Below are 14,664 nucleotides of genomic sequence, written 5' to 3'. Positions count from 1 at the left end.
AAACGGGGAACACTTCTGGTACCGCCTTCATTCTCCCGCTAGCCAATGGGAGCCTTTCCTGAGACGCAGGTGACAGCTCCGGCTTAAGCAATGAGAGTCCATAGACCTAGAAATCTGAGGGAGTGGCACACAGACTTTCCGGTTAAACCTTGAAGACCTCGCGTGGGCTCCTAGTTCGTCCCCCCCCCCCACACACACGTACTCAGCTATGAGTTAAAAATAAATAACAGCAAGAGTTTCTGCTGACTTTTATTGTTGAGTGTACACGGCGCTGCTGCTCGCTCAGAGCTACGCGAAAAGCCTGGATTCCAGAGGCGACTCTGCTACCCCAGGAAATACCGATACACGTTTGTCGGTTTGAACTCGGAAATAGAGAAGATGAAGCTCTATCACTCTGTCACTCTGGTATATGATCTCTGGGGCAGTCAAACACAGCAGCCCAGGCCGCGCAAGGTCTGTCGGGAAAGGTTGGGGTACGTTTGGCTGAGGATCATGTTGTCCCTGGGCCAGTAAGGTCGGTGGTAGTAAAATGGGGAAGCTGGCTATGCCTCTGAATTAGGATTGTGTCTGATGCTGGACATCCCAGAGGAGTAGCTTCACCAGTGTACACCTGCATGCAGTGTCAAGTGATGCACACTGGGGCAAAAAACACCACCTTCACATATAGGCTGATGAAATCTGAGCTGTCGGTGACTGACCAGGAGAGAGATCTTGGGGTCGTGGTGGACAGCTCATTGAAAGTGTTGTCTCAGTAGCTGTGAAAAAAGCTAATTCCATGCTAGGAATCATTTGGAGGGGGGTTGACAATAAAAATGCTAATATTATAATGCCCTTATCCAAATCTATGGTGCGGCCACATCTGGAGTACTGCGTACAGCTTTGGCCACTGTATCTTAAAAAAGATATTGCAGAACTGGAAAAGGTGCAGAAGATGGCAACCAAAATGATCAGGGGCCTGGAGCACCTTCCTTATGGGGCTAAGCTACAGCATCTAGGGCTCTTTACCTTGCAAAAGAAGCAACTAAGGGGAGGCATGATCAATGTGTATAAAATTATGCATGGAGTGGAGAGGGTGGACACAGAGAAATTTTTCTCCCTCTCTCACACTAGAACCAGGGATCACCCCAGGAAACAAGGTCGGGAAATTTAGGACTAACAAGAGGAAGTACTTTTTCACACAGAGCATAATTAATCTATGGAATTCCTTGCCATGAGATGTGGTGATGGCCACCAGCTTGGATGGCTTTAAAAAGGACTTAGATTCATGGAGGACGGGTCTGTCAATGGCTACTAGTCTGGTGGCTGTGGGCCACCTCCAGCCTCAGAGGCACAATGCCTCTCAATACCAGTTGCAGGGGAGCAATAGCAGGAGAGAGGTCATGCACATACCTCTTGCCTTTGGGCTCCCCAGAGGAATCTGGTGGGCCACTGTGTGAAACAGGATGCTGGACTAGATGGGCCTTGGGCCTGATCCAGCAGGGCTGTTCAGGCACATGTCACTGGTAAGAGTGAGTGGCAGGTATGGGTTTGTGTGACAGGGCCTGGGCGGGACTTTTAACCCCATTTGAGACATGGTATCTGGGTGCATCATCTCATTGGAATGACATCTAAATTTGCCTCCTGTGAAGTGCATATTCTGTGACACATACAGTGAATATGTGAAAGAAGCCCACATTTCTGCAGAACTCATCCAGTGTGTGAATGTGTGCAAATGACACTGTCTGATGCAGCTGCTAGAATGTTGTTAAGCAAGTTGACTGCAAAACAGATTACGGTTGTTTAAATGAATTTTAGCCCTTACTGCACGTGAAAGAGTTGCTACTGAAGCATACTGCCACAGATCTTCCTATAAGGTTTACATCAGACAAAGGCCAAAACAAACAGGAATCAGGGAAAGTGCTGGGGATGGCAAAGAGAATGACTGCATATGCAGTGAAAGAGTTCAGCAGACAAAATGTTAGTCAACCATCTAAGGTTTGACTTCACTGGAAGATCATATACTGCAAAGATGACAGACCTTCCTGATCAACTGCTGTCTTGCATATATGCACAACGTGTAATTTAATCAAACCACAAACAAAAAAGCATATTCATTGTAAGCTGGAGACTGCATTTGGCTCAAGTCTCTCCAGTGACATTGGCAGGCTTTTTGTAATGCCTGACAATCTGTCCAGAGACAAACTAGCACAAGATGTCAGTGGAACAAGGGAGAAGTTAGATATGTATAGCCAAAATGACAAAAGAATTGGAGGTCTGTGGATATTTTCATGGTGATAACAATGTAGCTGAGAAGCAGTTCTCTTTGTAAAAGAGTTTCCTTTAGGCACCTAGCTGGTGCCTAAAGCCAACTTTGACCCTGGCAAATATTTCTTGACTTGAAGAAAAGGCTTTGCAATCTTGGCATCTGTGTCTGGGCCAAGTTGGAAGTGCTTCTTCATCAGCACTTTATTTTGGTGTCAGAGGCATTTCTGTGCCAGCATGAAATAGCATCTCAGCAGATCTGCCAAGAAAATGCATTAACTCTTAGAGTGCCTGCAGTGGCTTGAGAGCAACAGGCGGTTTCTGAACAATTCATCTGTAGTTCCTGCCTAAACTTCTCAAATATTTCCAGGCTCAAATTTATATGGTAGTCAGTAGTTTTGCAATTGGTATTTTTTATGACGATGAAAATGGTTCTCTGATGGAACCAGGCTGGCAAGTGAATGACTGAAAGAAGTAGAAATAATATGGGAAATAAAATAGGTGAGTGTTCCAGGTGATTGAGGGAAGTTGGGTACCTAGGCTATTCCAGCAGATCAATATACAATGGCAGTGTTAGTGAAATAATAGCTTTTATTAAACCAAGAAGTGTTCAAAATGCAATATACAAATTTTTGAGTTACACAGACCATTTACTCCAGCTGCGTGATTAAAAATAATATTTTTTAAAAGAAACATGTTTCTGGACATATTTATGATGTTATGTCCAGATTATCCTTGTCTGCAGATTTTATCCCCCCCCCCGTCTAAATGGCTAGATAAAAATGACTCACACCCCAGTCTTTATTATGTTTTCTCCAATCCCGTTGATTTTGGTGGGATCTCTTAAGATTGCAAGCTTAATTAGGTCAAAGCTCCATGATGTGCTGAGATTTGAAGTTACATAGAGGTTTCCTAAGAGAAGGCAGGAATGGCAACACTCTCTTTCAATTATTATTATTATTTTAATAAACCAGATAAGAAGACATACCTGTAATTAGCTACATTTGGAACTCGATCCCTTGGAAGGCAGAAAAGACAAATGCTATGGCTGTTTTTATGGAATGGTCCAAGAAAATTGTCATTTTTAGATATGAAGGACAGAGTTAACTACTAAGAAGTAAGCACTCTAGGTACAAAGTCAATGGAGAACCAAAGAATGCACGTGAGACTGTAGTTACTACTAGAACCTGTTTCTCATGATTAAATAGGTTTCCCCACTAGAGGGCAAGCAGGATCTTTTTAAAATCTCAGTCATCTTCTTGAAACTTCTTAATACAGGTTCCATCCTCACCCTCCATCCTTTTAACTCATGATTAAATCACATGCTTAACTTAAGCACAGCCACTTAAAATGTCCAAATAGTCCCACTGATTTGCATTAGTTGCCTCCACCTTGCAGAACCAAAGACTTGCTCCATAAACAATGTGAACTGTTAACAGACCAGTTTGGGTCAGGCCCTGCTTGGAGGCCTGATGAATAAATAAAGGACTTGAAGGATTCTGCAGCAATAAAATCAGGATGGTTTGGAATCATAGCCCATCAGTTGGAGACTTTCACCCAGAGAGTCTAAGTATTTGGCGGTAACAGAACTCTAAATGCCGAAAAATGCCTGATGGATTAGGAAGCACGATATACAGCACTAGGAAATATTTATGTTGCCATATTGACTCATTACTAGTTGTTTCTCCAGATATCTAGGTGTTATGCTATAATATCTCTGGACATTCTAACTCTGACCATAAGATTGCTATACATAAATTAAAAAACACATACAAGACAGAACTAGAAGCTGATAAATAAGTTTCTGTTCACAAATCTGATATTGTAGTTCTTGGTTTAAATAAGGATTATGGTGGTCATATCACAACAAATAGTAATTTTCTCCCATGTGTTAAGAGCCAGCGTGGTATAGTGTTTGGATTAGGACCAGGGAGAACTGAGTTCAAATCACTGTTCAGCCATGAAACTCGCTAGGTGACTCTGGGCCAGTCACTTCTCTATCAGCCTAACCTACCTCACAAGGTTGTTGTGAGGAGAAACATAACTATGTACACCACTCTTGGCTCCTTGGAGGAAGGATATAGATGCAAAAATAAATAAACAAAACAGCTTGTGTTCAATATTAATACTTCACCGGTTTTGCAAATGCAGATTGCTTAGATTATTTTCTCTCAGCTGTCAGGAGGTGGTCCTTGCATTCTTGCCTTTGGACCAAACTAGAGTTTACCCTGAATTTACCAGCAAAAACAGCCGTTCATCTAATCCTCCCACCCCCAGTAAAATTTAACCATGTTCTTATATCATCACGTTTTGCATGATGATACTCTACATAGTTGATTTTTGATAGTGGGCATAAGGTGCAGAAATGCAGAATGTTGTGCTGTCAGAATGCACATAAGTTCTGCTAGATATTATGGAGAAGAGGAGAGAAGAACAGAGGAGCAGCTGCCTTTTTTGATGGGAACTATTTGTTTAGGATAAAGACTTGTTTAACCCTTTGTCTTGCCTTATCAGTTTGGCTGTCCTCCCACTTTTCCCCTCCATTCAGCCAAGGTGTATATGTATCCATCACATCTCTAGTCCATTTTATGCAACTCAAAAGTAGGCTCTTGATCTCTCTGAGAGCTCATCCTACAATAAAATGGGTAGCCTGCAAGGTACTACGTTACAAGATTCTGGGTCTTTTCTCATAAAGTGCAGTCAGCAGCGGTTGCAGCCCTGGCCCTATGGCTACGTCACTGTGACTACGTCACCACTCACATTCCAAAGCATTGGACATTTCTGGGGCTCCTGAAAATGATCACAAAGTTTATGTACATAGAAGGGAACAGGGACTTCACCTGTGGAACCTCTTTGCCCGAGCCTATGAAGATGTGGGCCATTGGGTAACTAGGGCTCTGTTGTACTGCTTTCTGTCTGTATGCTAGATGCTTCAACAAGGCTCCTGGTCTTGTGAGTAGCAAGAGAGAGCTGGTCTTGTGGTAGCAAGCATCAATTGTCCTCTTGGCTAAGCAGGGTCCATCCTGGTTTGCATTCAAATGAGAGACTACCATGTGAGCGCTGTAAGGCTCTTAGGGGATGGGGGCCACTCTGAGAAGAGCATCTGTCTGCATGCAGAATGTTCCCAGTTCCCTCCCTGGCATCTCCAAGATGTGGCTGAGAGAGATTCCTGCCTGCAACCTTGGAGGAGCAGGAGCCGCTGCCAGTCTGTGCAGACAATACTGAGCTCAGTGGGCCAATGGTTTGACTCTGTAGAAGGCAGGTTCCTTTGTTCCTGTCACAGCTTTTTTGAAAAGCTGTTTCTGTGGAAGCAGCTCTAGTTTGACTGAGCCTTTTACTGCTTGTATTTTTCCACTGTTCCCCACCACCACCACCACCATTGCTTAGGATGGGTTGTCTTTGGCTGCCAGATCTATATCATCGGGCTCCCTCCCCACCCACCTGTTCGTTCCCTGAGTCACTTCCTCCTTTCAGACCTCCCTTCTCTATTCAGCCTGCCTCTGGAAAGGCAGAGCTAGAGTTGCATGACTCATTTGCACCTGGATGGAAGTTCTAGTGCTAAATCTTGCAGCCAAGAAGCAACAGGGTTGGCTGAGGTTATGAGTCCCAGCCTCTGCCAAGCAGCTACTGGGAGCTTCCCAGGAACTGGCTTGGCCTCAGGTTATTTATACAGCAGACCCTTTTCGCCCTGGGGCGCTTCCACTTTCACAAGTGGATGGGTGATTTTATTTTCTCTTTATATGAGGGCTGCCACTTGCCTGTGTTAATGCAAACAGAGGTTTTCAAACACCTCGGGGACTGCTTCCAACATTACTGTTTTCCCTGTTAATTTCCCCATGTTGATTTCATGTAGGAGAAAGTATTCAAACAATATTGTTATCATGTGGAAGAGCAGGATATAAAATGTTAAAAAATACATGTGTGACTTGCATACACATCTATTTTTGCTGCATGCAGACACGCAAGGAAGTTGTCGTTGGCCACAGCTTCCCACTGCATGCCAACACAGCAAGATAGGTGTGTGGACACCACATACGATTCTCCACATTAAAGGTAGGCAGACTTCAGACTTGCACAGTCTACTTTATTTTCTACTGGAACCCCTTAGGAAGCTGCCTTCTACCGAGTCAGGCCATAGGTCCATCTAGCTCAGTATTGTCTACACAGACTGGCAGCGGTTTTTCCAAGGTTGCAGGTAGGAGTCTCTCTCAGCCCTATCTTGGAGATGCCAGGGAAGGAATCTGGGACCTTCTGCAAATATTCTTCCCAGAGCGGCCCCATATCTTGTAGTGCTCGCATACAGTCTCCCGTTCAAATGCCAATCAGGGCACACCCTGCTTAGCAAAGCGGCCAATTAATGCTTGCTACCACAAGACCAGCTCTCCTCCCTTGAAGAGGCAGGTACCTCTCCCAGTTCTACTTGGAGATGCCAGGGAGTGAACCCGGGACCTGGCTTCTGCATGCAAGTTTGATGATGCTCTTCCACTGAGCTGTGGCCCCATCCCCCAAGGAAAATATCTTAAATGCAGGTCCTGCTTAGCTAAGGGGATAATTCATGCTTGCTGCCATAAGACCAGCTGTCCTCCCCTAGTGGCTCAGGGGAATGGAGCCAGACGCAAGGGTATGAAACCCACATACCCTTGTGGCTAAGGGTATGAAACCCACAGCATCCCACAACATCCCCTCATGGGGATAACATGCACATACAGTGTTACATAATAGGCATGTACAAGTACAATGCTACAACTGGGTTGCTACAGATCAAAGAGTCTCTAATACAAAAGCTCTAAAACTGACCAGCAACGCTGCACTTGCTTGTTCACTAGCTACTGCTAACCTATGGGATTCAGAAACCTGTCTTGATTCAGTGCAAACTACCCCGATCCACCAGTAGATCCCAATTGACTTTCTGCCTGCCCTATCTACGTGGGTTTTTTGGTTTTCTGTGTAGAAAATGGGTAGCGTCTGAAGCGGCCCTCTGTGTTAGTTGAATTAATTTCTGTGCGAACCAGAGAAGCAGAACCAGAGGAGCAGAACTCTAGTTCTGTACTAGCAGGCTGACTACTGAGCTGGGGGAGGTGCTGAACCACTGGTACCCTGTGGCCAGGGGGTTTAAAAGAGGATAAATGGTGTATCGCTTGCAGGGGAGCAAACATATAATCAATCAAGTGAAGTTAGGCAGAGTGATTTCACATGCTCATGCTGGGAAGTCACATGTTCAGCGCAGACAGCACAATAGGTTAACTGCCTCACCCTGTGTTTACCTCTGTGGAGTGACTGCCTTATAAGATATCAGGAGGGTTGGCACCCTCTAAAGAAAGCTTAGTCGCTTAATTGTATGAGTTTTGGTTGGTTGGTTGATTTAATCTCCATATATTTCCATAGGAGACAAAGCATTTTTTAAGGAAATGCTTCCATTCTTTGACTGACGGGCTGTGCAAGGTTTCCTCAATCTAGGAATGGAGGGTTTGGGCAGTTGCACAAGTCCACACCATTGTGCAAGCAATGTTCCAATGGCCCTCAATCACGCAACTGCGTTTGCTCAATTGTGTGATCTTGTGCAACTGTGCAAACACTCTGCTCATAGCCTGACAGCAGCTTATGGAGTATGTCAGCCTTTGTTTTTAGATGATCTACATATGTTGCAGCAGGCATCTGTCATATTGTCCTGTGTGGAGATGCAGTCCCCCTCCTGCGTGAGAAAGAAGAGAGAGTGCCTCTTCCAATATGTCACTTACTACCCACAGCTCTTTATAAGTATCTATATTTGAAGTCATACAACACATTTTTAAAATCTGCTGCCCCATTTATCAGGGAGGGAAGTGCCTATGTTGGGCACCTTTTCCATGGATTGAAATGTTTTAAATCAGTTAATCTAACCAATTAATAGACTAAATGTTACAGGTGCAGATCTTTGATGCTCTTTGATGGCAGCATGTTCACACATTGAAGTCATAACCGATAACAGAAGTTATGTGAACAACAGCAGCATGTAAACTCAGCAGATATTTAAATCTCTTACATGCATTCTGCACAGTGTCACATTTCCTTCCATAAAAAGCTCCTGTCTTCTAAACATGTTTCTGTCCTGGTTCTTTTTGTCTTCTGTGTTACAAACCCAGTGTCAATGTTACAGGAGGATAAGAAAGAGACCTTGGTGTGAATAACAGTGTGACTGCAACTCTGTCTAGAGATGTCATGTGATTGCATAATCCCCTCACACAATTTCAGCTTTTGCACAAGCGTGTGCTTTCACAACAGCCATTATGAAGACCCAGCAATGTCTGTGATGTGCTAAACGCCCACAGGAGGCTGCACTCTGTGTTAGCCTTTTTAACCAGAGATACTGGGGATTGTGCTGAATTGTGACCCCCTCACTAACCCACCATTCCATATCTGCCCTGCTAATTCCTTTGAATGTGCTCATATTTCATGTCCCCCATAAATTGGTGTGGAGGTTGACCCTTTAGAACTGCCTAGTAAGATGAATACTTAACATTTAGTGTAAAAGCATGTCAGATACATTGTCTTAGTGATCCTTACAACACCCCTGTAAGGTAGGTCAGAATCACCATACTGCAAAGCAAGAAACAGACCAAGGAATAATGACTTCGTGAGTTCATGGCTAAGCTGAGACTTGAACCAGGGGCTTCCTGAGACACTTGACCACTACACCGAGAGAACTCTGTTGAGCCAGGTAGCAATCTAAGGTTCCTCTGCTACTGAGGTATTAACCTAAGTCAAACCTGCAAAAGTTAGTGACCCTCAAGTTGGTAGCAACCCACCACCTGTGTATTAGAATAGCCTGCCAGGAGCTTTACAGCCCCTCTGTCTTGTAATCTTATACAGGCAGCAAAAACAGGTAGCTTAACAAGCTTCTGATGATGATTCTGATGCTTCATTCCGTGGCTGCTGGGTCTTATAGGCTGTGCAGCCTGGCCACAGCAAACTCGTCATTGCTGCCTCCTTTCCCTGAAGACCACTGCTTTTCCCAAGAGTCATTCCTTCCCAATTTGTAGTGCAAGAAGGGAGAATCAGATGAGCAGAAAGGATACTCCTACACCATCTGCCAACCCACAGAATTGGCCTGGAGTCTCCACGAATGGGCATCAAACTCCATGTGATCATTGAAACCAGCCCTGGAGATTTAAATGGCTAGATATGGGGAAAATGTCTCCATGTATAGCTTCAGTCGGAACTGGCAACCCTAACTCCACCACCTGTGCCCTTCCCTCCCCTCCTGTCTGTAGCTCTTGCCCTTTGGGGGCAGGGAAGACTGTTTTCTTAACGCTTTGCTACGTAAATCGCTTTGAGAACTTCCTTGTTGAAAAGTGGTGTATAAGTATTTGTGATAATAATTCCAGTCCTGTTTGAGTTTGGCCATCTTGTCTTCACCTTTACCACCCAGAACACCTCATGGGCTCCTTTCCAATAACACACATCATCCCAGTTGGTTTTTGAAAAGAAATATAATTTCTGTTATGTCATGGTTAACGTTTGGTGTGTGCGTGTGTGTTTTAGGATTAGGGAAGCCGCGAGCGTATGCAAAAGCCTTGTTTGACATAACTAGGGCTGCTGTCACAGCTAACCCAAGTAGTCAGGATGAGTGAAGAAGGAGCGTTAGCAGGAAAAGCCTGGAGAGTTAGTTTCTGAAGTTCTACAGTGCCCTTGCCTCACCCAGCTCTCCCCCCTCTGCTCCTTGCTTTCTCCACACACCAACCATCTTGTAGGGGGGAGTGTTTTCTCTAACTTTCCCCATGTTACGACTGGGATAGGGGAGCCTCTGCAGGGTTTACTCAGTAGGAGTCAGATAAGCCAGCCAACAATGTCCTTTCATCATCTCATGCTGGCGGCGTCCATGCGGGTCGGGTGGAGGTGGAGCATGGCAACCCCCTCGCCTCCCGCTAGCTTCTGCTCTCCTGCTCTTCAGGGCCATCTTGCTGCAGCTCTTCCTCATCTGACTGTACCACGGGGGTCTCAGCCCCTTCCTCACTGGTGTCCAGGCTGTTCAGGTCTGTGGAGGCGGAGGATGTGGACGAGATCCGGGACTTGCTTTCAGCTGTGTTGGGCACTTGCAGAGAGATTTCTTCCTGGTACTGGCTGGAATCTGGACAAGAAGAAGCAAAAAGGGAATATTATTATTATTATTACATTTATATCCCGCTCTTCCTCCAAGGAGCCCAAAGCGGTGTACTACATACTTGAGTTTCTCTTTCACAACAACCCTGTGAAGTAGGTTAGGCTGAGAGAAAAGCAACTGGCCCAGAGTCACCCAGCTAGTTTCACGGCTGAATGGGGATTTGAACTCAGGTCTCCCCGGTCCTAGTCCAGCACTCTAACCACTACACCACGCTGGCTCTGGCTGGAATAAGGCTGACACTTGCTGCCCACTGTGTCCTCTCCTACAACGACAACAAATACTTATATACTGCTTTTCAACAAACATTTCAAAAGCGGTTTACACAGAGAAATATTACATACATAAATAAAGACAGCTCCCTGTCCCCAAAGGGCTCACAGTCTAAAAAGAAACAGAATATAAACACAGCAACAGGAGGGATGCTGTGATGGGGATGGAGAGGGCCAGTTGCTCTCCCCCTGCTAATAATGAGAATCATGACTGTAAAAATGTGCCTCTTGGCCCAGTTAGCAGGGGACAGAGCCCTCATGACTCTATCCTTGTCATTTTTCTGATTTAAAAAACTAGACTATCCCGCCCCTCACTGCAATCTCTGTCAGTAGAACTGTGCAATGTAGGTACTGCTGCCATTCCTCAAAGGTGCATAGGTGCAGTGGTTACTGCAGTAGTACCACGGGCAGGCATACACTCCACACTATGAATGTGTCAAGTTTGATCACGGCAGCATCAGTAGTATAATTCCATATATACCACCCCGTTACATTCCTAAATGCTCTGAGAGCTAGTTGCTGCAAATATATTGTAAAACCCAGCCAGAAACTAAACATCTGGGCTACATTTTAGGTCAGTGGGGTTCAAGCTTTATTCCTTCACAGAAGCCATTTTCCACTTTGATTCATCTGCCATAAAACCCTTGCTGCTCCCAGAGAATTATGCAGTACGTTCCAGGGTGATGGTTCCACTCAAACTGACAGTGGAGGATTGCACATTACACAGGGAATATTATACAACCCTCAGGCAAGATTCTCTGCTTATCTTCCATCAAGGCTGCCTGCTCTGCAGACAGGTGACCCAACACAAGGACTAGGCTACTGTTCCTTGTAAAAGCGGTGCAAACCATACAATGGTGTTGGGGCATACCTCCCTCTCGTTGGTCTGTATAAGCCTTTGTAAAGTCAAACACAGATACAGTAGGAACCAACTGGAAAAGGTGCAGAAGAGGGCAACCAAGATGATCAGAGGACCTTTCTTATGAGGCAAGGCTGCAACACCTGGGGCTTTTTAGTTTAGAAAAAAGAAGACTGCGGGGAGACATGATAGAGGTCTATAAAATCATGCATGGTGTGGAGAAAGTGTATAGAGATAAATTCTTCTCCCTCTCCCATAACACTAAAACCAGGGGTAATCCCATGAAATTGATTGCCGGGAAATCTAGGACCAACAAACGGAAGTACTTTTTCACACAACGCTTAATCCCCTTGTGGAATTCTCTGCCACAAGATGTGGTGACAGCCAACAAACTGGATGGCTTTAAGAAGGGTTTGGATAACTTCATGGAGGAGGGATCTATCAACAGCTACTAGTCAGAGGGCTGTGGGCCACCTCCAGCCTCGGGGGCGGGGTGCCTCTGAGTACCAGTTGCAGGGGAGTAACAGCAGGAGAGAGGTCATGACCTCAACTCCTGTCTGTGGCTTCCAGCGGCATCTGGTGGGCCACTGCGCGAAACAGAATGCTGGACTAGATGGGCCTTGGGCCTGATCCAGCAGGGCTGTTCTTATGTTTCCAGATTGTATGCATCTTACCACAATTTGGACATTTTCTAGGGGTTGCACTGCACAGCTGTTTCATATGTGAACAGCAAAATGTAATCTAAGAAGCAGCCATGAGTGTCTACTCCCTCACACCCGCCTTAAAAATGCTGCACTTCTCAAAGCATGATGCTGGCTCTCCCCTTATGGTATGACATGAGTGACCACGCTTGTAATTGCGGGGATATGTCAATTTAATATCATTGGCTTGCTCAGTGCTCTTGGTAGGACTGTCTTGGTGCAAATGCAGGCAACATGTGACTTTTGAATAGCTGTGGAATAGCTGCAAATTGCAGTTGGTGCGGAATGCAGCTCTATATCAATTGCAACTTAAGAAAGGAAATGGAAGTTGTTTCTCTTCCTAATGCTTCTGGAGGAAAGCTTGCAAATGTGTGGGTTATTTGGTGAAAATGTAGTACACCACTCTGGGCTCCTTGGAGGAAGAGCGGGATATAAATGTTAAAATAATAATTAAAATAATAATAATAATGTAATGTTTGCACAGTTATGCAAGAGCACTGTTGAACAAGCACAAATTTGTGCAGAGTTGCACGACCATAATGGCATTATATATAATAGCCTCACTGTTGTGCAACTCTGCACAACTGTGTGCTTGTGCAACAATGCTCTTCTGCAACTGCACGGCTGTTGCATTCCACCGTGTGCATAATGTCAGGCAGTATGTCAGCTAGTGAAGATGTCAAGAGCACCCAGTGATCTAGAAGTGAGCCTACAATATCTTGCCACTTCACCCATGGCTACAATTCCCCATACCTGCCATGTTTGTACAGTCCTCGTGCCTGCCCATGCTTGCATAGGGTGGAATCTACCTCTCTTTCCTTCGATTCCTCCATTTATTGAAGAAAAATTAATTATGCAGTAAAATATATGAAATTTTGGTTGATTTACATATTGGTCTGATTGCCATACTGGAGTTGCCTTGGGTACAGAACTTGGGACCTGTAAGGAACCTCAAACATTGCTTAGCGACAGTTCCTCCCCACCTGCCACCCCCCACAAAATGTGTTTCTGTATGACTGTTACGATTTTTAAAAAGTCTGCTAAGAATCATTCGCAAAAGACACCACCGAATGTGTGACACAGCATGACCCGCTGACAGTAGGAGCCAGTTGAGCCAATGACCCTGTAATCCCTCCATCGAAAGCCAAGCTGCTAGTCTGGCAGATCTCCTTGACAAATCCCTGGCCTTCCTCGTTACACTAGGCACGTGCCTTGCATTCCTTCTCCATGTTTGGCAAGGGCAGCCTTTGTGCATGGCTTGTGAATAGCACGGCTTGGAGACCTCATCAGTGAGGCTGTTTCGCTGGAATGCAAGAGGCTCTGCCGGGAAAATGCTTGAGTCACACTCAGGGTGAATCACTACAGAATCTTTTATCACCTCACCACTTGGTCTCCTCCTCCTCCTCCTCCTCCTCCAGCACAGAGCAAAGAGTCTGCCAGCATGAGAGCAAATAGATGGGGCGGGGGCAGGGAGGGGTGGTAGAGATTCATAGCTTCAAGCCCCTACTTTTTTTAAAAAAATCCCACAATCAATACAAATTCAAACCAGCCTGGGCTGAAGGGCTGCATTCACTAAAAAAAGAAGTGGGGGTAGGGGAGAATTTATGCTTTCAGAATACAAATTGGGACTGATTCGCGTATTTCCCACCACCACCACCACCACCTGCCTTTCTACCCCCACCCCCACACAGTCACAAGGCGGGGAAGGTCTGAATCACGCCTAATTGTGTGGTGAAAATAGCAATATACTATTATTTATTTAGTATGTAAACCACTTTGAGAACTCTTGTTGATAAGCAGGTTATAAGTATTCACAGTAGTTGTCATGTAGTATTTCAACAATGCAATTAGATGCAATCCAGCTCTTCCAGACTGCAGGGCCCAAGGCAGTGCAATGCACAGGGAGACACACACACACACACACACTTGAATATCAGGCATGGGAGGTGCTTCTCAAGTAACAATAGTTCAAACTGGCCCATTTTCATGTTTTTAAATTTTCATTGTTCAAATTAGTGATAGGGTGGAGCACCCTTCAATTGGTGGAAGTGGTTTCTCAGAAAAGGGTGTGGTCTTTCTTTGCAGGGGGTGATTTTTTAATGGGTTTGGGGCATGGTGTAGTGGCTAGAGTGCTGGACTAGGACCGGGGAGACCCGAGTTCAAATCCCCATTCAGCCATGATACGTGCTGGGTGACTCTGGGCCAGTCACTTCTCTCTCAGCCTAATCTACCTTCACAGGGTTATTGTGAGGAGAAACTTAAATATGTAGTACACTGCTCTGGGCTCCTTGGAGGAAGAATGGGATATAAAATGTAAATAAAATAAAATAATAAATAAATAAATAACAGGGATTCTCAGATGTTGACCACAACTCCCATGATCCCCAGCCAAAGGCCACTGCAGCTGGGGATGATGGGAGTTCTATTAATATTCTATAACATCTGGGAACCCCT

General features: G+C 45.1%; 1 protein-coding gene across 2 annotated transcripts in view; it reads right to left on the bottom strand.

The window, feature by feature from the left end:
- Window positions 1-9,691: 9,691 nt before the first annotated feature.
- DBNDD2 (dysbindin domain containing 2) overlaps window positions 9,692-14,664 on the bottom strand; it is a 39,606-nt gene continuing 34,633 nt past the window's right edge. For both annotated transcript variants that reach the window (XM_053247096.1, XM_053247097.1), the window contains exon 4: window positions 9,692-10,348. In XM_053247096.1, the coding sequence (XP_053103071.1) occupies window positions 10,146-10,348 (203 nt within the window). In that variant the 3' untranslated portion in view covers window positions 9,692-10,145. The remainder of the gene's footprint in view (window positions 10,349-14,664) is intronic.

The sequence above is a fragment of the Hemicordylus capensis genome, chromosome 4 (assembly GCF_027244095.1).
Source record: "Hemicordylus capensis ecotype Gifberg chromosome 4, rHemCap1.1.pri, whole genome shotgun sequence".
Taxonomy (NCBI): domain Eukaryota; kingdom Metazoa; phylum Chordata; class Lepidosauria; order Squamata; family Cordylidae; genus Hemicordylus; species Hemicordylus capensis.
Note: the sequence above shows the minus strand (reverse complement) of the source record. Positions and strands in the feature narration are given on the sequence as shown.